The 24,643-nt window shown below is 38.5% G+C and overlaps 1 protein-coding gene across 1 annotated transcript in view; it reads right to left on the reverse strand.

Moving 5' to 3' along the window:
• Window positions 1-24,643, reverse strand: part of HCN1 (hyperpolarization activated cyclic nucleotide gated potassium channel 1) — a 221,135-nt gene that overhangs the window by 102,842 nt on the left and 93,650 nt on the right. The window contains exon 3 of the mRNA XM_086629034.1: window positions 1,538-1,699. Within this exon, the coding sequence (XP_086485160.1) occupies window positions 1,538-1,699 (162 nt within the window). The remainder of the gene's footprint in view (window positions 1-1,537; window positions 1,700-24,643) is intronic.

The raw sequence follows: 24,643 nt of genomic DNA on the forward strand, positions 1-24,643 counted from the left end.
AATCTTCATGAATATTAAGAAATTTGGTTGCCAGACAAACAAAACAAAACAAAATTAAAAAAAAAATACAAAACCAAAACACCCCACACACACGCTCCAAAAAAAAAAAAAAAAATCTTTCTGATAGTATGTGGCCAGTAAGGAGAGGGTACTGTTTACATAAAAACGCTGAGTGCGGGGCAGGCAAAAAGAAGGGTCTCCCTTAGCGTGTGCACAGTGTGCACAGCCTTCTTAGATTAAATGTAGCTCATCTTATGGAAGAGAGAGAATTTAATACTTCAGTGTTTTTTAAAAGTTAAATACTTGTTAAGTGTAATCCAAGTTGTCTTTCCATTGGCTAGCATGGTTTTCATCCATATCTTTAACAAGCTGGTAGAAAATGTACCCTTTCTAAATGGGAATGGAAGATGTTACAAAGCAGAACCCAGAACACAGCAGAATACAAAGACGTGCCAGTCAGCATCCTGGTGACCTACTTTTATTGTAGCAATCCCATTTTTGAAGATATGTCACTATTTTTTTTTAGGAAAGCTGCACAATGAGGTGTCAGCAAACATGCTGCTTATCATTAAAGGTGTAACTTGATGACTGCAAATACTTGTCTGTATGAGTGACAATCTTAGCTGAGTTCTCACAGTAATATGCAGTATTATGATCCTAAAGGAACAGATACTGCCATGTTTCTACAATAGAAATATGTGGGACTGAGCAAAATGCCCACCTACAGTAAAGGTGCTGGTTTAAGGATTGTAAAATTGTAAAAAGTAGAGATACACATATTTTCAGATGGCCAATGAGAGAGTTGCTTGGGGATTTTTCTTTTCAGTATAGGCACATCTGAACAACTTTTTCAGCATATTTTCTATCAAAATGTTCCATGTATTACCTCATTATCGAACTTGATAAAAACTACTTAATTCTTCACAGCCATTGATCTTTATGGCATATGTCAAGCAAGCAGATCATTATCCTTCCTCAAAAATAAGGCACAGCCAAATTCCATCCTTGAGCAGTCTGTTCACGTACACAAAAGTAAATCTGTATTTCCCTTACTTTAGTTAGAAAAACTCATATTGGCTGTTAAGTTGGGAACAATTTGGTAAAGGGCTTCATAAGGTGACCCAGAAGTTATTTACAAAACAAACTCAGGACAACATTAGATGAAATAAATACAAATAATATACCTTCAGGAGCATTTTGAAACTACAGCCTAAAATGAAAGCACTGGTGAACTGAGTGTTTTCAAATTTCTTTTGGTGACTTTTTTGAGACGAGGATTAATAAGTTAAAATGACCTTAAAACTGAAAATATTTTCTGGATCATTTACTGACAATGAGTCAATATCATTTTATTGGTGATGATGGCTACAAACCAAACTTTAGGTCATTAGCAAACCAGCCAACAAAACCCCAAAGTAACCTTGCATAAATTGTAGGGCAGTGTATTACTAAGCATATATTTTTACACTTAAATCTGAAGCTAACTCTTTAGAAAAGTAATGTTTAGAAAGCACAATGAAAAATGAACAATACTTACAACCATACCGTTTAGGGACACCCAGCAATCTGGTGGGAAATCCTGGAGTAATGGTACTAAAAACTGCAGACAACCATCCCAGTGACACAGCAGCAGCATCATTCCAATCAGATTAAAGATTCTCACCACAGCACTGGCCAGATCGTACGTCATGTGGAAAATCTGTGGGAAAAAATTACAGATGATGCACCTGATGCAAATCAGAAATGCAAATCATTTACTTCTCATCAGGCAGGTTAAAGGCAAAGAAGTACAATCCTGAACTTTTAAAAGAGATGAGATTTCTCAGCAAGGCCCACTAATTTGGGCACACTAACTCGGGCAGAGAGCTATGCTGACACACCTGACTCTTGGCTGCACACCAATGTAATATGAACGGCTGAAAAAGGCATATTTTGGATAAGAAGGCAACTACTAAAGTGTTTTCTTACCCCCTACAACTCCTTTCAATTGCAGCAAGTCTCACAAATTCAAAAAGCTTGGCAAAGGTAGTGAGAACATTGCTCATCTGTGAATTTGATGTCTAAATACTCAAAAAGTTGTGGGAGATACAAATTCAATGACCTGTTCAGAAAAGATTTACCTTTGCATTTCTTACCTTCTTAAAAGCATCAAAATCTGAGTGAAGAAACAATATAAGTAATTCTACATATTTTTGGACTTCTATTTCCATACTGTGTATTTATTAATCCAAATTGCACATACCAGTCCACCAAGCAAAATTACAAAAAGGTAGTTTATCATTCTTAACCATTAGCAGTTTTCCTAAAATACTGAGAATCCTGTAGCTACTACATCTGTATTAGCTAATTTTCTATCAAACTAATATAATCATTTGAATTTCAATGCATTGCTCCATTCTTAGACAAAAAATGTTTGCATTTGAAAAGTGTCTAAAAGCAAAAAACAACGCAGATATTTTTAGGTTGTCATGGTTAAGTTTGTAGTACAGAATTATCATGAATAGCAACAGCCAGCTGCCAAATACTATGGAGAAAAACACTGTATTTAGCACTTCTCTGCTATATTGGTTTTAAACCATTTCCAAACTACAAATATGGGCATATTCTTTACTTATTACACAATTCATAGAATCATAGAATCATAGAATGGTTAGGGCTGGAAGGGACCTTCAAAGGTCATCTAGTCCAACCCCCCTGCAAGGAACAGGGATATCTCCAACTAGATCAGGTTGCTCAGGGCCTTGTCCAACCTGGCCTTGAATGTCTCCAGGGATGGAGCATCCACCACCTCTCTGGGCAACCTGTTCCAGTGTTCTACAACTCTTATGGTAAAGAATTTTTTCCTAATATCCAATCTGAATCTACCTCCCTCTATTTTAAAACCATTACCCCTTGTCCTATCACAACAGGCCCTCCTGAACAGCCTCTCCCCATCTTTCTTGTAGGCCCCCTTGAGGTACTGGAAGACCGCTATAAGGTCACCCCGGAGCCTCCTCTTCTCCAGGCTGAACAGCCCCAACTCTTTCAGCCTGTCCTCATAGGAAAGGTGCTCCAGCCCTCTTATCATCTTCGTGGCCCTCCTCTGGACCCTCTCCAACTGGTCCATGTCCTTCTTATGTTGGGGGCTCCAGAACTGGACGCAGTATTCCAGGTGAGGTCTCACGAGGGCAGAGTAGAGGGGGAGAATCACCTCCCTCGGCCTGCTGGCCACGCTCCTCTTGATGCTGCCCAGGACGCGGTTGGCCTTCTGGGCCGCAAGAGCACATTGCCGACTCATATTGAGCTTCTCGTCCACCAGTACTCCCAAGTCCTTCTCCTCAGGGCTGCTCTCGATCCATTCAACAGTCAACACAAGATAAATATGTTACATTTTAACATGCGTAACTATCACTATCCAGGAGTTCCATTTAGAAGATGGAGAATGTTCAGCGAGTATTTCATGGAATTTTAAGTACAAAATATTATTTAATTGTACAGACAGACATAGAAATCAGAGGCTTTAGTGCTGAAAACATCAGATTGCTAGAGGTATACAGGCATACTGGCACATGACGTTTTGCACATATGAAAGAGGGAAGGTTTATATCCTAAATTTATGTACCAAAACTGAAAGAAGGAGTAAGTACCCACACTGCAAATGAGTGCAAGCGTATGGAGAGCATGTTATGGTGTCTTTCAACACCATTTTCTGTTACTGGGAGTTCGCCCTTGTTTGAAAATGATGATGTACATTTTCAGTCCCAAAATGCAAAACCTATGTAGTGCAAACATACCTCAGATATTAACTTTATGTACAAAACATTTTTCCAAGCTAGGGCATTTTAAAAGCATATAATTTCAGGGAGATCTTATAGCAGCCTTCCAGTATCTAAACGGGGCCTACAGGAAAGATGGAGAGGGACTTTTTGCAAGGGCATGTAGAGACAGGACAAGGGGCAATGGCTTTAAACTGAAAGAGAGGAGATTTAGATTAGATTTAAGGAAGAAATTCCTTACCATGAGTGTGGTGAGGCACTGGAACAGGTTGCCCAGAGAAACTATAGATGCCCCATCCCTGGAAGTGTTCAAGGCTAGGCTGAATGAGGCTTTGGGCAACCTGGTGTAGTGGAGTGTGTCCCTGCCCATGGCAGAGGGGTTGGAACTAGATGATCTTTGAGTTCCCTTCCAACTGAAACCATTCTATGATTCTATTCCAAATCCCAGTTTGATAGACATTGGAAATAGATGCTTGTAACATTCAAAATGTCATCTCTTATCCAAATACCACCCATCTCCTATCAAAACTGAGTAAATGACACTGATACTTAGGAGACACTGTAAATGGAAATAAACAGAAAAGTGCCACCATAACACATTTGTGCTGTTAAGGAATGTATTTATATTACAGCTATTTCAATAGCTATAGTTTCAGTAGCATGACATGAACGGAGAGAGTAGATGTGTGAACTGAAATAATTTTATTATACAGAACTAGAAAAAATAGAAAGGATTACTACTGTTTTTGAAGACTAACACTCAACTGGACAAAAATCAAAGTTCGCACCCACACTCTTTTCATACTGCCTCAAGCTTCCCACTAGGCTTTACTGTAAGAGACTAGAACATCACAATAATTCACAGTACTGGATACTGAGTGTTTTTTAAAAAACGGGTCACAAATATGGCAATCAGAGTCAAACTGAGCATAAACTCCTTTAATTCCACACCTAGAAGGAGAACTTTTCAGAAAACACACACTTAGGTGTATGTCATAAACAGGGGAAGATCCGGTTTTCTGAAAATCTCCGGAAGCCAAAAAACATCACTTGCATTGACCCAAGGCTCCTGAATCCTTAACCTGCCTCTGCAGCTATGGGCTTAGGCACCATGACAGATTATGCATGTATCCTGTGATCATGGCTGCATAAAAATTATCATTCTATGGCTCTTTCACTTGGACGGAGCCCATTTTTGGACATCAATTCAGATTACAGAGATGGTCTGAACTGCAAAGCTCATATCTTGATACAGAATTTCCAAGATTTTAGAGCATTTTGTGCTGGTACATTTCATTTCAAATTTTAAAATTATTTAATTGGGTAATGTGCATTGCAAAAAAAAAAAAAAAAAAAAAAAGAGGTGGATAGATTTGGAAAGGTATTTATTTCAACATTTCCAAGATCTTGCCCAGCTCTTATGGATGCGTCATTCCCTGCCAACTCCACGAGACTGTATGACAGCTCAGTAAGGCTTCCCAAACGAGCCAGCGGAACCAGGACACAAAAGGAGATTGTTACAAAGGGAGACTAAAATTCAAACCAAACAGCTGCAGCAGTCATTCAGACTAAATGGCCTGGCTGAAACAAAGAGTTCTGCCATTGTGTTTGGCCTCTGCAAGGACCGTTCTTCCCTGTCACATCGGCACAACTAACTACTGTTCTTTCTCAAAGCCTGTTCATTAGTAGTGTGCCTCTGCAGAAATGGCCACATATCGCAAAAACAATAACATGTTGAAAATTTTACGTGAAACCAAATCCATCCAGCAAAGGAAATGACTGCAACAATCTGTATGTGACACTGCAACCTTCCATCATTTCTGAAACCTGAATTTTACTCCAGAAATAGCTCCTGTGCAGCTTAGCACACAGGATCAATATTACTAAAAATGCATGCACACAGTCTGGGTGTTATCTGGATTGCCTAACATGGTAACACTGTATCAGCATTTCAGCCATATCACTGATTAATTGTAGTGTTTTATCACTCATCTTTTGCTTACATAGTCTAATATTTGTGTAGCCTGCTTTAATAACTGTGATAACTTCGTAAGAAAAATCTTAAGCAAATGTTGAAAAACTTACTAAACATGCCTGCATATTCTCCCTCCAGTAAATAAAAGCAGGTTTTTTTTCTCCTAAAAGAAACTTATTATGGAAATGTGTGCTTGGTCGGAAAAAACATCTAAATATTCAAAGCATACATTGCAAATGAATAATCATATTTGCTCATGGTACTGTACATATTTACATTTGGAAGGGAGGGTGTGGCTTTTTAAAACTAATAGCCAAACTACCCTGCAGACTGAAGTCATATATAGCATGTTTAATATTTCATGTTCTTCCATTCAGGAACTGATTGTGATACACTGCAACGAGCAGTAAGAAAAGTTATATTTATGTAATATTTTTGTCTTGTAATAACAAAGTACAATTCCTACATTAATGAATTAAACCTTATCAGAACTCCTAGGGGCTGTGTGAAGTGTAGCTTGTTAAGAGAGGAACTGGGGGACAGAAAGCTAATACCACTCGTTTCACCAGATGGTGGCTTGCCATTGGCTGGTCCTCCAGTGGGACAGGAAGAAACACAGGAAGACCACAAGTGAATTTACTTTGATTTTTCAGTACAGATGTGTGGTACACTCAAGCCAAATCTCTCTGTTTGAATGGATGTCCTATCAAGATAATATTCATAACAAAAATAATACAAATACTTGCATGCAACTAAAGTTAGGTTGCTAAACTCAGTACTCAGGTAGTTAAATATAAATGGCCTGATTATCCTTAAAAACTTACCATCCACAAATACCATGCAAATACACAGGAATTGCAGCTGTAAACACATTTGAAAATCTGGCAACTTTATTTAGACTCCTAATTTCATACCTAAATATTCAGCTTAACCAGTAAGAGGTGCATATTTTGAACAACACATCCCCAAAAAATTACTAAGAATGACAAAACATTGCTGCAACTGAGAAAAAATTTCCTCATGAGCTAACTATTTCCACATTTTTATTTCACATACTAGGAAATATTTACTAGATATCTCTCTTTTTTGCTTACTGCTCAGTTTCATTTCAATTATGCAGGATACTTTTTATTATTATCATGTTTGTTTGGGGATGGTTGGCTGTAATACTATCATTTTCATAGTTTCCATGTACTTCAAAATCATATTTAATAATAAATTTATTCTATTAACTCACTTCTCAGAACTCAGAATTTCTTCCTATATTATTTTCATAACCTTTTTTCAATACCCCAGAAACCTTAAGTTTTTGCCTAAAGAGCTGACAATGCCTCTGACAATGGCTGAATGTAACCACAGATCAGCAGTTTCTAATATTTTGGCAAAATATTGCTCACAGAGAATAAGAAACTGCTGAAGAACTCAGAGTTCACATGTTTTATCTCAGTTTTTCCTTACACTTTATTAATGACTCTTCGCATTCCCATGTGCGAAGCAGGAAGCAGATTACTCCTTCCTCGCATTTCTAACGCAGCCTATACTGACAGAGTCCTGCTGACTGATTTGTGAGCCTGAGACACAAAAACTGTTTCAGTCTTACCAACTCTCTTGCTTAACAGTATTTGAGGGCTGTCACATTAATAGTGCACATGCAATTTAACTAAATGAACACAAAATCTGTCACAGAATGCATAGGTTACCACTTATGCCTTCTGATAATTGGCATGTAGTACTTGTTCAGTTGTGATTTTTAGTTTAGTTTCATTTTTAGGTTCAGTTTATGTAAAAATTGGTTTATTGAAATTATCAGAATCTAATTCTGATTAAAAAAAAAAAAAGAAAAAGTAAGTCTTAGGACTTCCTGGATAATTTATTTAAATCTCCCATCACTGAGTTCATCCAGACACCTCTTCTCTTTCAACCCTCATATGTACTAAAGGTGTTCAGTATCACAAAACCAGCTGGGGTTTAATCTTCGAATTAGGATTTGCATCATGTCTCGGGTGATATGAAATGACACTCGTACTAAGTGCGCTGCATAGAGTCTGGAATATTAAATAGCCACAGTAGGGAGACAGCAAGAGCTGCAGACGTGCATGGAGGCTCTGGAAAGCATGATGAAAGCTGTACCAAGGGCAACACTGGAACTTCAGGCTACACTGCAGGGCAAAATAACAGTTATAAAAATGACAAGGGGTTTTTGGTTCAATCTCTGGGTCAGTCCAGAATTATTAGGTTTATCCCTCACAGCACCAACTAGACAGAGATTATAAACCGTAGGATCCAAATTTTCCTACCTGAGCTAAATGCTCACTTTTAAGATAGTAGTTGAAACAAAGCTCCCCAGGAAGTAAAATAGTATAAAAGAGGGAGGAGAACGCAAAGACTCTTTTTGAGCATCCAACTCTCAATCCACTTTAAACAATGAAAGGCTATTATGGCTTTTTGTTTGGTCATTTCATATTCTACCAATCGATTTCAAAAGACATTCTTTGTAAGTATCACTCGGAATGCTATGGGTCTGATCCAACTCCTACCAAAGTCCATTTCTGGGGAGTTGCAGGTTACTACATTCTACACTGGAAGTATATCTGCACAAGCAGATATAAATGCGCATTGATTGAAATACCTGGTTATGCCTTAGGGTAACATTTTACACTCAGCTGACTCCTGAGGTGTGTGTTTAATTTTATGATAAATAATTCATCATTGATAATTCAGTAGTGAGGAAAAGTATATGGCACTATTTAATCTTGTATTTGTGACCTTAAGCTGATGACAAACACAAAGATCTGTTTCTGCTTTAGTTGTCCCTGAAGGGAAAACACTAGTGATTTAATAAACAGAACAAACTATTTTTAATCAAACATATCCGGAAAAAAAGAGCTGAGAATGGCCTATTTTATGTGACCTTTAAAAACTGTTATTTTCTAGATGGAGTCAATCTGACATTAGGTTTTATAATAGAAGTCCCATTTATTCCACTTCAAGGCATGTACAAATGGAAGCCAGCTTCTGTGGAGCAAAAAGAACAGCACAACATAGAAACGTGACGGTGTGCTTCATCCAGGTTAAAACTGAAAGCATTAATAACACGACTTTGCTGAAGGAAGAATTAGGTAAGCCTTGGAAAGGTCACATATAACCGGTAAGGAAAATTTGTTTACTACGTATAAATTCTGCAATATATATTTTCTACTGTAAATTGGCCAATGCCATGCTAATATTACCTCTCACACAGAAGGCATGACTTCCATGCCAAAACATGTGTTTTTATTATCTTATTGTGATGAATGCGTGTGACCTGTACTGACATCTAAATAGAGGACCCGTCACTTTAGTTCTACGATGAAGAAAACAAGCCAAGAATGAGAAACCTCAGGATCGTGAAATAAAAAAATACAGTGCTTATTTTCACTGTTTTTGCAGAGGTTGAGGTCTCACTCATGACTTATATTTATGATAGAAAGCACCTTATAAGACTAAGCTTTTATCTTCATTAACTAAAGCAAAGAAAAATGAAGAAACAAACAAAACTCAGTTAACAGCTGTCAGAAAGACACAAACATGCAACACCAACAGCCTGCCTCTGTGATAAAATTTGGCTGAAGCTATGCTCTTTAAGTTATATTACCAAACCGAGACTGACCACATGGTTAAAAATACTCGAACTGTACAAGAGCACAGAGATTGAAGAGTTTTGTCAGCTTGAAGTACAGCTCTGTTCCCATTTCAGCATTATTTCAAGCATCAGCATCGCCTGATCTTCAGCTCAAGCTTCTTGATGGGTCGAGTTTCTCAAGTGACCGCACCACTGAACTCAAGCTGGAGACCTCTGTGAGTGAAGCTGAGCTAAAAGGAACAGTTCATTTATTATCTTTTCTAATTACTTATATCTCACAAAGAAATTAGCTCGAAGATACAACCAGTCTCTAAATGGCTCAAAATATTACTTATGATTTTTCTTACTAGGAAAGAGAGGAACTCTTTTTCATATTAATGTGTAGATGTACTCCGGTGGCAACAAGAGAAAAGAAACGTGCTATTCACCATCACTCATCTGCCCACACAAAGGCCAAGACAGGGTTCCCACTGCACTGAAAAGGGCAGCAGTGCAAGCAATGCGAATCCTAAAAAATATCGCTACCTACAACATTTCAAATATCAGGGCACAAAGTCAGATATTTGACCACATTTTTAGGAATTAATATCAGCTTCTGAAGCCTATGTTCCCCAGTTTTAATAAACTTACACAAGCAGTTTTCATCCTTAATAAATGTGAAATAAAACAAAAAATATCAGACATATATTTATAAAGAAATCTACCATACAATGTGTCAAAAATGCAGAGACAATTTAGGGAGATCCTTAGGAAGCACCAAAGTCTTCACAAGAAGTGCCATATCTGATAAAATTGGTTTATGCCTTTTTTCATCACTCAAGTCTCACAAAACCTAAGCCCTTTTGATTTCCATTTTTAAAGCATAACTTTGGAGATAATCACACTCTACTCCTGGCACACTAGATCATTCTCTCTAAGCCACATATTTCGAAGAGAGGAACGGGGCAGTGCCCCAGGTGCAGCTGCCATTGAAACTGGCAGGACATGAGACCCGGACTCCTGGATTCATGGATTCAACAGTGAAATTCAATAAAAATTAATAAAGAAAAAGTGGGTACACTGCAGGAACATTTATAAATACATACAAAGAAACAGCATATCCCAGAACAGTGTATTTTTACAATCAACATTGTACAACTGGGACATGTAACCAATCTCTTTCAACCTCAGTCTTTTTCTAAACTTCACTGCTTGTTTTCTGTATTTAAGATAGTCATGTTTTTAACTTCCAAACTTGGTGAGTATGACATAAAATAAAATACCTCCTGATAGTAGGAGAAGCAGTAGAAGATTGGATTTACACTGAAAGTTTGCATGTTTATAAAAATTGTATCTGAAACTATTGTCTCTGTAAAACAACTCTGTGTTTTTCCTTTTCCCTAGACCTCCTGCATGTTATGACAGGATGCAAATACTTCAAAGAACTCCTCTTGTTTCAGTCAAAACTAGGCTTGGGAAGCAAATGAAAAGTGTGTGAATAAAAGGAAAAGAGAGTTTTCTCTTACATCATCCTTGTCTACCAAAAGAATCAGTCTGAGATTTAACAGGATGGTTCATTAATGTTCTTAAATCATCAGTTCTTTTAACATGATGCCTATCCCCAAAGTCACATTGCTGCATATCTGAGCTTCAAACTAATTGTCCTAATTATAATACAGCAACATAATGATCTAATAGCAAACAACTGAAATAATGAGGAATATTTCTCCTGGGGAATTTAAGTTGGTGTCTTACTGAAGCTGTTGAGGTTAATCTTCCAAACATGGAAATAATGGGCAAGGAATTGAAACTAAAAGTCATTATGTTAAATCTCCTGTGGAATAAAAATTCTGAGACCAAACTGATTCACAATGCTTCCTTTTAATAGCATGTGTTACCTTAATTTTAAAAAGCCCCAAAACGTTGTTTTATGAGGCACAATTGTTACATTTTAATGTTTATATATTTGGGTCGTTAAAATTAAATACAAGCCATGAATAAAATATGTAATATTCCATACTGTATTAGAATCTAAATTTTACTTTTTATAGTAATCTAAAAGAACAGTTCACAGGTCGTTCCTTACAAAAAAAAAAAAAGACGGTCAGTACAAGTCAAGGCAGATGATTAGTGGTTGATACAGGTTGAAAAGTCAGAATTCTTCATCAGCTGGATGCTTAAAGCCCAAAACACAGAACACAGGAAATCCATTTACTCCTTTAAAAATCTTGGTAATTGCAAATATGATAAAGCCACTCACGTATCACAATCACATACACACACAAAAATCAAAGAAATAACATCTAAAAGTATATATGTTAATAAATTATTGTGCTAATTACATACCAGCAATTTGAGGTTCAAGTCAATGTTTCACAATATTGCCAAACTATTTTTAAAATTATATGACTAATTAAACTGCATTATAGAAAACGTTTTTTTTCTGGGAAGTGCAAATGTCTACAGTTAAAATCTTAGTGTCACTCAAAATCACATAAAGAAACTCTTTTGTGGTTCAAAAAGTTAAATACAAAAATAGAACCTGCCTGGGCAGGTAGAAAGAAAATTCTAGAATCACTGTCTTAATAATTTGCCTCAAACATTTCCAGCAGAAATTAAGAATTCATTGGCCTGCTAAAAACTTCATGTAGTCAGAAAAATATTACCAGTTTAAAGAACCTACTTTGGAGACTTGCATACAATACCTTCTCTTGTAAGATATTATGTTTACTTGATTTACTGGTTCACTACATAAACTACCTTGAGTGGAGATCTCAGATGCTAAATTATTCTATTTTTGTAACTGTGTTCAACATTTGGTAAATACATGACTATCATTATTATGAAAAGTGAGTGCATGCTTGCATACCCACAAACATAATTTGCACACAGCACTGAATACTCAGAAGTCTCTACAGATCTCGCTGGATAATCTATAAAGAAGTGAGAGAAAAAATAGAAAAAAAATAAGCAAAAAAGGCATACAAGTAGTATCAGAAAAGGGTAACCACATTAAGAACAAAGTGTTCTTTTATGGCCCTATTTGGGTTCCTTGATTTTTTACTATTTCCGAACATAATTTAAAATAATACTTGCTTTTGATGGGTAAAATTTTTCAGGATTCAATACACCATTGTTTTGGACTTTGTGTTTTAACGCTATCAGTTATAAGGACGAAAAGCTGTTTAGAGGACATTGTGCTAGGGCTGAGTTTTTCCCATTATTTTTGGAGCAAATAAATTAACAAAATAATTAATTAATTATATATTAACATGGTTATTTTACTACATTAAGGTATTTTGAAAAAGAAAACTGTTAGTGCACTGCAACCTAATGTGTAAAGCTGTGGTATCTCTCACAGTAGTTACTGAAATATAGTCTCTTCAAGAATTTACATTTAGTAACGTGTATTTTCACTAGTACCTTGTTAAACCCAATGCCTAGCTATAGCTCACCATATGAATAATGGAACAAGTAGACTATTTTATAAATTACACAACATGTTAGCCTATGAATTTGAAACATACACTAAAATGTCAGTAATATAACGGGAATAATTACTTACTAAAACTCATCAACAGCAAATCATAAACTATACAAACATGTGATAAGTCTGGTCAGAGTCAGAAAGCTCCAGTGAAAAATAACACGTAATTCCTTCTCACTTCAAATTAGTATTCCTACACCACCACCCTATTTTTTGGCTTTCTTTTGCAGCATTCTTGCACTTTTTCCAGCACGCTGGTACGAGAAGTGAAAGCTGTGCACCGAGCCTCTGGCCACTCCAAGACGACATCCCCCCTCTTGCTTCACACTCTCCCACACGTTAATTTTGCCAGCACAGCGGAGCTCCTGCGTGCAATTTGTCCTGACCCTTTCGTGTCGCGAGCTGCCCACACAACCAGCCTTGCCTGGCGTCTCCGCTGGGCCACAGTGCGCTGTCCGTCCGGGGAAGGTTGTCCCCAGCTTAGCAATCGCTGTCTCAGGTTTACTCCTGCTGAGGGTGTACCATGACGGCTCAGCCATTCCAGATATGGACCTGTACTCGTCTCCTTGCCTTCCCTCTCTTGGGTATCTTAGCAGTGGCTTTCTACTGTTTTCTAGCTGATCTGAGGCACGTGTCTTGTTTTCAAGTTGCCCTGTGGCTATAAATCACTTAAACTTGCTGCAGAATATTTTGCCCCATTTGGTAAGTAGGGAATATCCACTAGGTTGCAGATTGCAAAGGCTGGCTCCAGTTCCCCACTGCAGCTCTTGCTGACATCGGAGTGACCCCAGCTGCCCATCTATTGTCTATCCTCAGAGGTTTGATCTGAACATTTTATCATGGCATTCCGATTTTATGAGGCTACCGAGTCCCGAGTGATCTGTTGTTGAACACCATACAACTAAACACCTTTTGCACAGCTGCTGCTGTTTCTGTGTATTCTCTCAATAGGCCATTTGTGTTGTGGCAGACCACGCACTCCCCTATTTGTCCCAGGAAAACCTCTGTCTTCTCATGTACTTTGATATAGCGTATTAACATTTCTGCTATCTGGATGCTATTGCCAGATCTCCTTCAGAACAGGACCTTCCTGCGCTTGGTACCAGGAACAGTCTTCTGTACACTCACTCCTCATGATCTTGCACTGACTTACTGACGGGTTTGTCTGTAGTCTTTTCCTATGGATACAAATGATGTCAAAAAAAGCAACTGCATGTTTTGCCACAGAGCTAATCCCTCCTGTGTTCCGCAAAGGGCCTCACTGACAGGTTTAGCAACCAGCAATGATCTTTCTTGGGCAGTATCCTACTCTCAGACCATGCTGCTGAAGGCTCAGTAATTCAGGTTGCTTTCTTACAGCTTATTATTTACGAAAGCAAAAGTGACAGAATTTTGTCTGTTCTCAAGAGCATTTCATGCAGCTTTTTACTGTCTGACTCCAGTCTCCAGACCATACCTGCTACAACCGTACCAGCAATTAAAGCACTCTTACAGCACAGTGGTCATTGCAGGCTGCTGCAAGCACTCCCTCTTCCTTGACATCACAGACTACATCTCAATGCTGTGCTGCAATACCATGCAACGCTGAGCCGTGCTCATGTTTGTCAACCATGCAAAGCAAAACCATCTCTCATTTCACGTTTCCTTACAAACAGATCACAGTCACCTGTCGGCTTCAGAGTGGGTTAGTATACACTAGCCCCTACACAGCCATTTTCCAGCCTCCTGTTTCTGCTTTCTCTGCCTGCTGACATTGAAGCTGACATCACAGTCCAGCAGGAATCAAACTGACTATTGAGCAACAACATAATTAATGTATGACAGTTAAATGGTTGGTAGCGAATAAAGAGGACACAGTTAAGCAGAGCTTGAGTCTAAGAACTTGAAGCAAACATGCTCATCTTCACTGAATTATGCCATGTACCCCTGTTTTTTTGTTAATTCTTCCTTGTAACAGGACATTTCCTTTGGTACATTTAACAGCTTTATCTTCCATTTCCTTTACGTTGCTGCTAAAAGACAGAGATTTTTGTTGTCGCTGTTTGAGTGCGTTCCTCTACAATATGGGCTACAATCCACTGCTTTCCTTTTCCATCAGTCTGTTTCTGTCTAGCCCTTATTCTGCACAGCTCTAACCTCCTGACATTTTTCTTTTCTGCTTTCTATATACAGCTCACATTCAAAACAAAAGAAAAACAAACCATGTGATTTTTTTTAAAAGGAAAGAGTATCCTTACTTTCTCTTTCTGGATTAAAAGCAATTCTAACCTGGTGTTGAGATTTTGACTCACTTGTATTTTTAAAGGCAGACTCTTCTATTATTAAACATCTGGAGGAAAAGGATTTACTTTCAGTAAGTAGAGCAGAATTCCTCTCTGGTTTCTTCACTTTCTCTTATTATTCCCTAGAGTATCCCTGCAGTACATTTTCAGTCCATCCATTCCAAATGTTCTAATTTTTCTATACCCCACCGCTGGCTATATCCGCTTTTGTTTTTCATGTTTTTCATACACTCCCACAGAGATTATGAACATTACATCCAAAAAACATCCAGAAAAGGTTATCCAATTTCGAGTAAGTAACTCTGATCATCCCTTTTCAGAGTGATTATATCCAATGGCTGTCATTAAAAGGCTAGTATTTCAACTACCACATAGTGGTAATATTGCCAACTCCAAGCCAACATAAACCCTGTAAAACTTGAAATTAATTTAAAAATATGCTTTGGGATTGTTCATATTTGTGTGCTTATCAAGCTTCCTTCAGAAATTGGTGGAAGACTAAAAATAGCTATAAAAATAGAAAACAGTAATAAATCTGAGATGTTTACAAAACCACTCCACTCCAGGATCTGGGACGTAGACAGAAAAGCAACACTGTACGGCCTACAATAAAATAAGAAGAGTTTGCAAGTTTGCAATATTTCAATTACCTTACTTTTACTACCTACGTCCTAAATTACAGAAATCCTTTGTTTCCAGAAGGCTAAATCCTGGAAATGTTTATCCCATGTGCTCTCAGTGCTGCAGTTTGCACCTCTGGGACAGTGCTGTGACGGAGACTGAATAGCAAGAACAGTATTTACGCAATTGCAGAGTGACAGTGAAATGGAAGGTTATTTTTACCATGGGGTTTGGCAGCACCAGCTCAGCACTAGGTGCTTCGAATGTTTCAAAAGGCCCAGTTTGCACATGGTAGAGCTAACAGTCCAGGAAGAGAACAATAAAAAACCCAGAGGTGGTGGGAGGAAGGAGGGCAATGGTAACCACTACATGCGAAACACAACTCGGCAAGCGTGGAAGTGGGCTCAGTGAGACTGGACACTCTTCAGGCAGTGCCATCCGGTGCACCGAGTGTCAGCGTCTCACGCGTGGTCAATGAGGATGGAAAGAACAGCATTGCCGACATGCATCCCGACCAACAGAGCTGGCGAGCACTGGAGGAACACTGGGCTGCTGCTGTCGGGGCTGCAGGCTGCCCCGTTCCCATCTGCCTCTTCTGATGTAATCAAATATGCTAATAACACCAGGACATTTGAGTTTTTGTCATTTTTTTCCAGCTGACTAGGTTTGCCCATGTGCATTGATCGGGCATGTAAGCTGAGCCTGTTACACCAAGAGTCAGGTGTCTTGAAGCATTGTGTGGGGACAGTGGCAGACTCTCTTATTTACCAGTCCCTCGTATTTCTAATCAGGCAGTGAAAATAAAATACGAGGAGCTCCCAAGCAACCCCGTCCCTCAAGCCAGATACTGTTTTATCTCCAAGTATTTTTCCAGCTGTGTAACTGCTTTGTGCCTGTGGGGTATGCGCGTGTGTGGCATCACTCAAGGAAGGCAAAAGGGCAGCAGAGAAGGGAGGAGAAGCTGTGAAAACTATTTGCCTACCCAGTCCTTGCCCTGCAGAGACAGGCCATAAGAAATGAGAACAGGCTGCAGGGAGTTTTCTGAAAAACTGCTGAATGTGGAGTAGCACTTACTCAATTCTCTACCAGGCAATATTCCCTGAAGTACAATGTTGAAATCACTCCGGACAATTTATCACCTGCCCAAATGACCCTGTCACTTGGCTAGTCCATCTGCCTGGAACTTGCTCTAATATTCCCAGTCTCAGAAGCAGCAATAAACAAATGCTATTTTTTATAAATCAACCTGCCAAATACAGTTTTTTCCTCCCTGTCTGATTCCCAGAACAAATCACAGTCATTCCTGGGTCATCCACATGTTTTCTGGACATTAAAATGCCATAATTTTCACTGCTAAATAGAACAAGGGAAAAAAACACAACCCACAATCACAATCATTCTGGGAAATCCTTTATGGTCTGACCAGCTACCATTCGACTTCTATTTCTGGAATAAACACATTAAAAATAAATAAAGAGGCTGTCTTACTTTTTTAACATGCCTCACGTTAAATATTCAGACTGTGCTCTGCACAAGACCTCCACGTATTCTGCTCACTTGTGTGTCTTCACTAACTGCAGAACGGCTCATTGTTGAGAAGCAGGAGGGATGAACACGCGGCTCATCCCTGTCTCCCCACCGGCTGTCTGGACGCAGAGCAGCTGCACAGCAGAGAACCCCACTGGGATTCCTACACCTTTTCTTGTGCACCCAGTGCAAGAAGGCCGCACACTTCTCATTCTCTTTACTCCTCAAGATTACAGAGTGCTCAGTGTCTTTACAGTTATGAGAAGAAACAGTGATAAATATTATTTATATTTTTAAAATAATTATAATTAATTATACTTTTTTTTTTCCCAAGACCCAAGGACTTCATTGCATCACAGTAACAATAAAGTGAACATTAGCTCTGAAAGTCAAAATAAAACAACCAACGAAGCATATAATTATTTTGAAAAGATGGAAAGCATTTTGTAATCACAAACTAAATAATCTTTAAATCACAGTCAGGTCTCTCCAACGTCTTCCTTTCAAACTTTTTAGTTTTCCTCTCAATTGATTTGTCTTCCCTTTGCACCTCAGTGATTATTGATCCTTCCCTTCTGAAGGAGCACAATTATAAAACAATTATCTGCTCTCTCAGTATTTCCCTATCAGCTACAAGCAGAATGTTATTCCATTAGTGTACGGTTATATCTTTTCTCTTCATTCAATTGTTAGAATGGGAAAATGGCGTACAACTTGTTTTCTGATGCTAGATATAATGTACTAACATATATGTGATATCATCTGTGTATGTGTGAGTGTATAGTCATGCATACATAAATACAGGTAGATGACGTATGACAGTGATGTATGCAGAAGTAATACTGGGCTTTTGACACGTGCCTGAAGCTCTTAAGCAATCACAACCCCATCTTCTACCTTAGTCACACTCTCCTCAACAGTTTTTCATTACCAAATGCACCATTTCTGTGTATAAACAGCACCAACCGATGCCATGCTCAACACACAATTCTTTTCCTTCTGCCCTGTTTCTTCTTCACTTTCAAAAAGTTCCTTACTTAAGAATGAACAGAGCTCCTCCAGAGAATGTATATACCTTCAGGTATCCTAGGGAATTCGTTGACTCCCAGAAGTCAGTAGGAGTTTGGTATTGCCTTCAGTGGATCCAGCATTTCACTTTATTTTCCCTGTCTTCTTGTGGCTGAATTAAATTAAATGGTTGTTAGTATTATGTCCCAGCTATAGGAGGAGAAAGGATCTGCAAGGCATGAATCCAACAGGCAGCCAAGAGGGAGAGACAACTGTGTGGTAAAGATAGCAGCAACATAAGAGCTGTGGTTTATAGGGATTTTTAGTTCGTTTTGAGTATTATTCCCTGTTTTATCAGATGCCGCACATTTTGGTTTTATGCCTGAAATAGCACAAGGATCCATTAACATTTCCTCATGTATCTTCTACATCAAGATAAATGTAAGTACCAGTTTTATTTGTGTGTCTGTACTGCTGGCACTGAGACCATGCACAACTCTGTTATCAACCAAGAGTAACATTATACCAGTCTGTATTACATGTTCTTGCATTTATTTTTTCTGTAGCAGTAAAATTGGCCATGCTGGTAAATGTGCTCCTTCCTGAAAAGTAAGCTGAAGAAAAATTAGTAGATTTTGCATCTTTTGCTGTTTACATAGGATTCCCATGAAGGCTGGATCTTACCCAATCAACCAAAGACTACTGTCATGTGGGTATTTACTACTCATGTGTTTTCACCTGATGACCGAAGAGCAAATAAACTGATACTGGTTTGTATGTGCTGTGGACCTAAATACTGTTTAGCAGGAAACTGAGAGAAAAGGGACATCACTGTCTTTTAAATTTTGTGTACAAAAATATAAACTACAGCCCAATCACCAAGCACTGAAAACCAGCATAGAGAACATACACGATCCCATTACAAAGTTTCCTTGCTGTTCCTATTATTACTTTATAGCAACTTTAAAAAAGGTACAAAAACTGCCCTGCTAAGCAACCTGCAACATCACCTAGGCCTTGCTAATTAAGCATTCAGAAAAAACACCATGCAGCTTAATGCATAAAGTGAAGACCCAGGATGTCTGAACATTTTGTTCTTCTCCAATGCATAGTCTATTTCATTTTAATCCACTAGACTTTTGGGCGCCTTTTTTCCCCCCAAGCACTTCAGCTTTCAGATTTTTCCATTACTGCATTTCGTGTGACAAAGGTCCCACGTACACTATTTTGAAACACTGCATTAGTTGTAAAAGTGCCTTGTGACTAATATTAACTATTTTAGGACACAGATACAGGGTTTTTCTGTTCTTCAGCTTTGGTTACTTCAGTTCTTCTACAACAGATGTCACAGAAACAGTTATCCCCAAGCCACCTTCCCCAGTGCTACTCCAGCAATGGCCCAGGTGTCACCACTACTACTGACTGGTAAGCAATGCTACCACAAAGGTTCCTCTTTAGTATCACTAGCAGTTCAGCTGTCATGTTTTATCTTTTGAAGCTTATTAATACAGTTGATATTTGTGATCACACTGAAAAGACTACATGTAAATATATATAGACCTATAACTGTATGTATCATCTACCAATTGGAGCACAGTGATAATGGCCATTCATATGGAGGACATCTCTGTATAAAAAGCCGAGAGAAAGAACCAGAGAAGACTTCTCTCATCTGCTTCTCCTCTTCTACCACCCATGCAGACCAACCCTAAGACTCCAGCCTTCCTCACTAAATGAGCCAGTTGGGAACTCAATGGAAAAATCCTCCAATGTTGCTAGAGCAGGAAACCTGCACAACGGGAACGGCCCTCTGAAAGAGTCTCTCTGTTCCATTGAATTCAAAAGACACCTGGGAAGTCTTAGCACCTAAATACCCTTACAGAGGTTTTTCTAGGTTATTAAACTGCAGTAGTTGAGTGTATTGCTCTTCATTTTCCCAGAGTCAGCAAGATCTTCATTCCCTGCAGTAAGAAACTTGAAAGAGAGATGCACCAACCTGCAAGGGCATTTTTCCCTGGCTGTGGGGGATGGAGAGAGTAGGAAATAACAGTTGTAGCTCCTCTGCTCACTTGACAAACTCTTTGAAGACACCTAGACCCTACACCACAACAGTTTGAGTAATGAGCCAGCCTCAGTACTCATGAAGTGACGCCCGGGTGCTGCACTGCCCCATGTTTGCACTGCATGCAAAGCTGATGCAAGCTTGTAGGGGTCATCTAGCTCCACACAAATACAGATTTGGTATTAAAATAGTTCCTTAGCAAAAGTAGTCAACAGATGAAAAAGAACATAGTAATTAAAATACTGCAACCCTAGCTGGTCACCAGCAGTGGTAAAAAGGATTAATCCACACACAATGTGCTAATTTCCATTTAAAAAGCCTAAATACGGATCTAAATAAGTACGTGAGAAAATAAAACCAAAATTGCAATCATTTATTCTAGATTAACAGTATAACGATTTGCCTATTTCCTATTCATTTTAATATACTATGACTTTGTCTTACATAACTCCTGTTATCTACCTTTAAAAAGTCTACATATTTAAATGCTGCTGAATGTGTTAACTCATTAGTATCTTTAGACACATGGCTGTAACCTGATACAGAAAAAACACTATTCTTTATAACATTTTCAATTCATTTTATCTGTCATAAAAGTCTGTATTCTTATCAAACAGATCAACCATTCAGAACCAGTCCACTCCTGTTTGTCTCTTCTCTCACGGTTGGCATGCCTTTACCAGGGAAGTTTTAAAACATGTTAAAATCTCAATAAAAAATACAAACATATTTCAGTGAAATGTTTATACATTTTTAAAGAAAAATCTTGATTTAACTCTTTGTACATATTTTTCACATCAAAATTCTAAATAACCTAGCATAACATAAGGCAGTCCTCACACAAGAATGGCTTTATTGCATGAGTTATAAAAAATTTTGTTAGCCACCTTTATTATGGAAAAGATGAAATCTATTATACAACTGGCATTTTAGAGATCATATGTATTAAGCTGTTATCATTTTGCTTTTATTTACATAAAAAGTATTTGATATACTTTTGAACAAAAAAAGCACGTAGTGCCACCTAGGGGTATTCATAAGTTTATGAATGATTTTTTGACAGCTCAAATATTCTGAATTAGGTTTATTTTTCATAACTGCATTCCTAGGAATAAAAATATGTATTAAAGGAGGTTTACACAATTCTGTTTTGCCAGCCTGACAGTAGGGCATATGCTAATTCCAGAAACACCATGAAATTAGGTTTTCCTTTGTTTCAGCCAGTAACTCTAAAGTAACTGTCTCTCACAGAAAATTACAAAATAAATAATATGTATATTAAGAGGAAATAAATAATTTGGTGAAAAAAACCACTTCTCCTCCTGCCTCAAAACTCCCATCTCACCGAAACAGTAAAAAAAATAAGAATCACATTAATTGGCTATATCGGATGTGTGAAACTTCATTTCACACAGAATCATAGAATCATAGAATGGTTCGGGTTGGAAGGGAACTCAAAGATCATCTAGTTCCAACCCCCCTGCCATGGGCAGGGAAATCCTCCACTACACCAGGTTGCCCAAAGCCTCATCCAACCTGGCCTTGAACACTTCCAGGGATGGGGCATCTACAACTTCTCTGGGCAACCTGTTCCACTGCCTCACCATCCTCTGAGTGAAAAATTTCTTCCTTACATCCAATCTAAATCTCCCCTCTTTCAGTTTAAATCCATTGTCCCTTGTCCTATCACTACACGCTCTTGTAAAAAGTCCCTCTCCAGCTTTCCTGTAGGCCCCCTTTAAGTACTGGAAGGCTACAATAAGATCACCCTGGAGCCTTCTCTTCTCCAGGCTGAACAGCCCCAACTCTCTCAGCCTGTCTTCATAGCAGAGGTGCTCCAGCCCTCGGATCATCTTCGTGGCCCTCCTCTGGACCCACTCCAGCAGCTCCATGTCCTTCTTGTGCTGGGGACTCCAGAGCTGAACGCAGCATTCCAGGTGGTGTCTCACGAGAGCAGAGTAGAGGGGCAAAATCACCTCCCTCGACCTGCTGGCCACGCTTCTTTTGATGCAGCCCAGGATACAGTTGGCTTTCTGGGCTGCCAACGCTTTAATTTCCTTCAGTTCAGCAAAAGATGGGCCAAATAGGAGGATTCCTTGGCAGCAGCGTGAAGCCAAAGGGGAAGTCAGCCACAGCATCTACTTACTCACTTCAGTTTTATTTCTTGGGTTGATTAATTTTCTTTTGGTTTTATCCCAACGCCCCGCCCTGCCCCCACTAGTTTTTGTCAATGAGAGATATATTTGCGTTATTATGGAAAGATTGTGGATAGAAAAGTGGATTAATCTATTATAGGCTACTTTCAGATAAAGTTACTTGATTAAAAGTGCACTGCTACCAAAAGGAGTCTTGAGTGTACTATACTGATTGCAGATAAGGATTGCTTCATTTTTCAGCCAGGTTTCATATAGAAAATACTACAGCAAATACAATACAGGCAAAGGACTGATCCTTCTTATTCTTCACAGCAAGCGGACCACACTCATGAAAACATTTTAATCAGGCTGCCTTAGCAATGGAACTTCCTCACCACCTTTTTTGAACATGGTATGGATCCACCTCACAACAGTACTCCAGCACCTCACCAGGTCAGAAATTTATACATTAACTTGTTCAATAACAAAATATGCATTTGCAGGTGATGCTGCATGAGCTTTTTCTGCCTAACCCAGTCAAGTACCTTATTTTAAGTACATGAGCAGTCTTGATTCAGTGGGAAAATAAAACAGCCAACCAATCAACCAACGAACCAAACAGGGATCTGCCCATCATTTTAACTTTGTACAGGAAGGTTAGCACCACTGGAAAGCGTGCAGTTATTGGTCTCTCTTGACCCTGCCTCTTTTGTTAGACACCAAAGAGGGCAGTGTCACTCTCAGTCCAACCCGCCACCGTGTCTACAAAATACCCTGGTATCACTTTCACAAACACCGCAGCAGCAAGAATGGCTGGTTTTAACACTCTGAATTAATTTATCATTGACTTTCAGTCTACTTGATTTTTGGATCTTTGGTCATTTGGGATCACAGTGTCGTTGTAATCATTCCTGGATTCATTTTACTGTATATAAGCTAAAAATAAAAAAAAAAAAAACTACTTAAGTGTCGAAGTGGCAGAGTCTATTCAGTGCAAACTACAAGAAAACCAGACAAGTCCCTTAACAAACGGTCTATGTTCCACACAGCAGGGTTTTTTTTCACAGCTTCCTCCTCTCTCTTGAGCACACCCACTCATCTCCATGCTCAAGTAATTCAAAGATGTTACCGGAATGTCTGTGAGGTTTGACGAATCTGCAAATTGTACGGACTATTTAGAAAGCACTGTTCAGAAAAACTGTATTATAATGAATTTTTCCAAAGAAGTTGTTCAACATTTCCCTTAGAAATCTGCAGGAACTAGAAACATAAGCACAAGACAGAGGATTTAAGTCTTACTTTAAAGTTCTTATGTCAATGCAAATGTGGACTGTGGAATCATCATATTCTATTATTAATCACTCAAATGATACAACAACATTCATTGAAAAAAAATCTATTAATCATGATAGTGCTAAACAGGGGAAAAAAAAAAAAAAAAAGGCTAGTAAACTGGTAGTCCCTGGCAATATTGTGTTTTTCACAGACTATATGGGAGATCAGTCCTGCAAAATGCTGGGTGGGTTCCCTGGTCCCAGTCCAGGAAAGCACTTAGCAAGTACCTTATTTTAAGCATATTAGTAGTTGTTTTGACTCAATGGAAAAAAAAAAACAAAACCGACAAAACAGGGGTCTGTCCATCATTTTAACTTTGTACAGTTACATTGGCATCACTGGAAAATTATCTTGTCACCTGTCAAACATGGATCTGTTCTTGTTTTAGCTCGTTCTGTTACATTCTAGTGGTGGACTCTTTGGTCTACATCATCTACATCATCATCTTCTCTTCTCTGAAGTTCGTACTTCTGCACCTAGATCCTGCAAATCCTATTACACCCTCGTATGAGGATCCTTGCACACAATTCATGAAAGTCATAGCATTTCCACAGCTGCATTTCATTCCGATCTAATTTGATTTTCTAGTGGAATGGTTTAATCATCTATTTGGAAATAACCCCTCTCTGCTGTATTCTCTTAGGCTATTTTTCCTCTGGATGGAAAGAGAACAGTTATGGACAATTAAAATTACTCTGATAAAGGGAAAACTACATTTGTAATTATATTCAATAACAAAGAGTTTATTGAGCTGACGCTCTCTGAGTTACAGAAAGGCCTCAAAATACAAAACAAATTAGTACCTCTCCTTGATATACTGCTTATTGACCTTCCTGTTCTTACAAAAAAAAGTGT

The sequence above is a fragment of the Tauraco erythrolophus genome, chromosome Z (genome assembly GCF_009769465.1).
Source record: "Tauraco erythrolophus isolate bTauEry1 chromosome Z, bTauEry1.pri, whole genome shotgun sequence".
NCBI lineage: Eukaryota > Metazoa > Chordata > Aves > Musophagiformes > Musophagidae > Tauraco > Tauraco erythrolophus.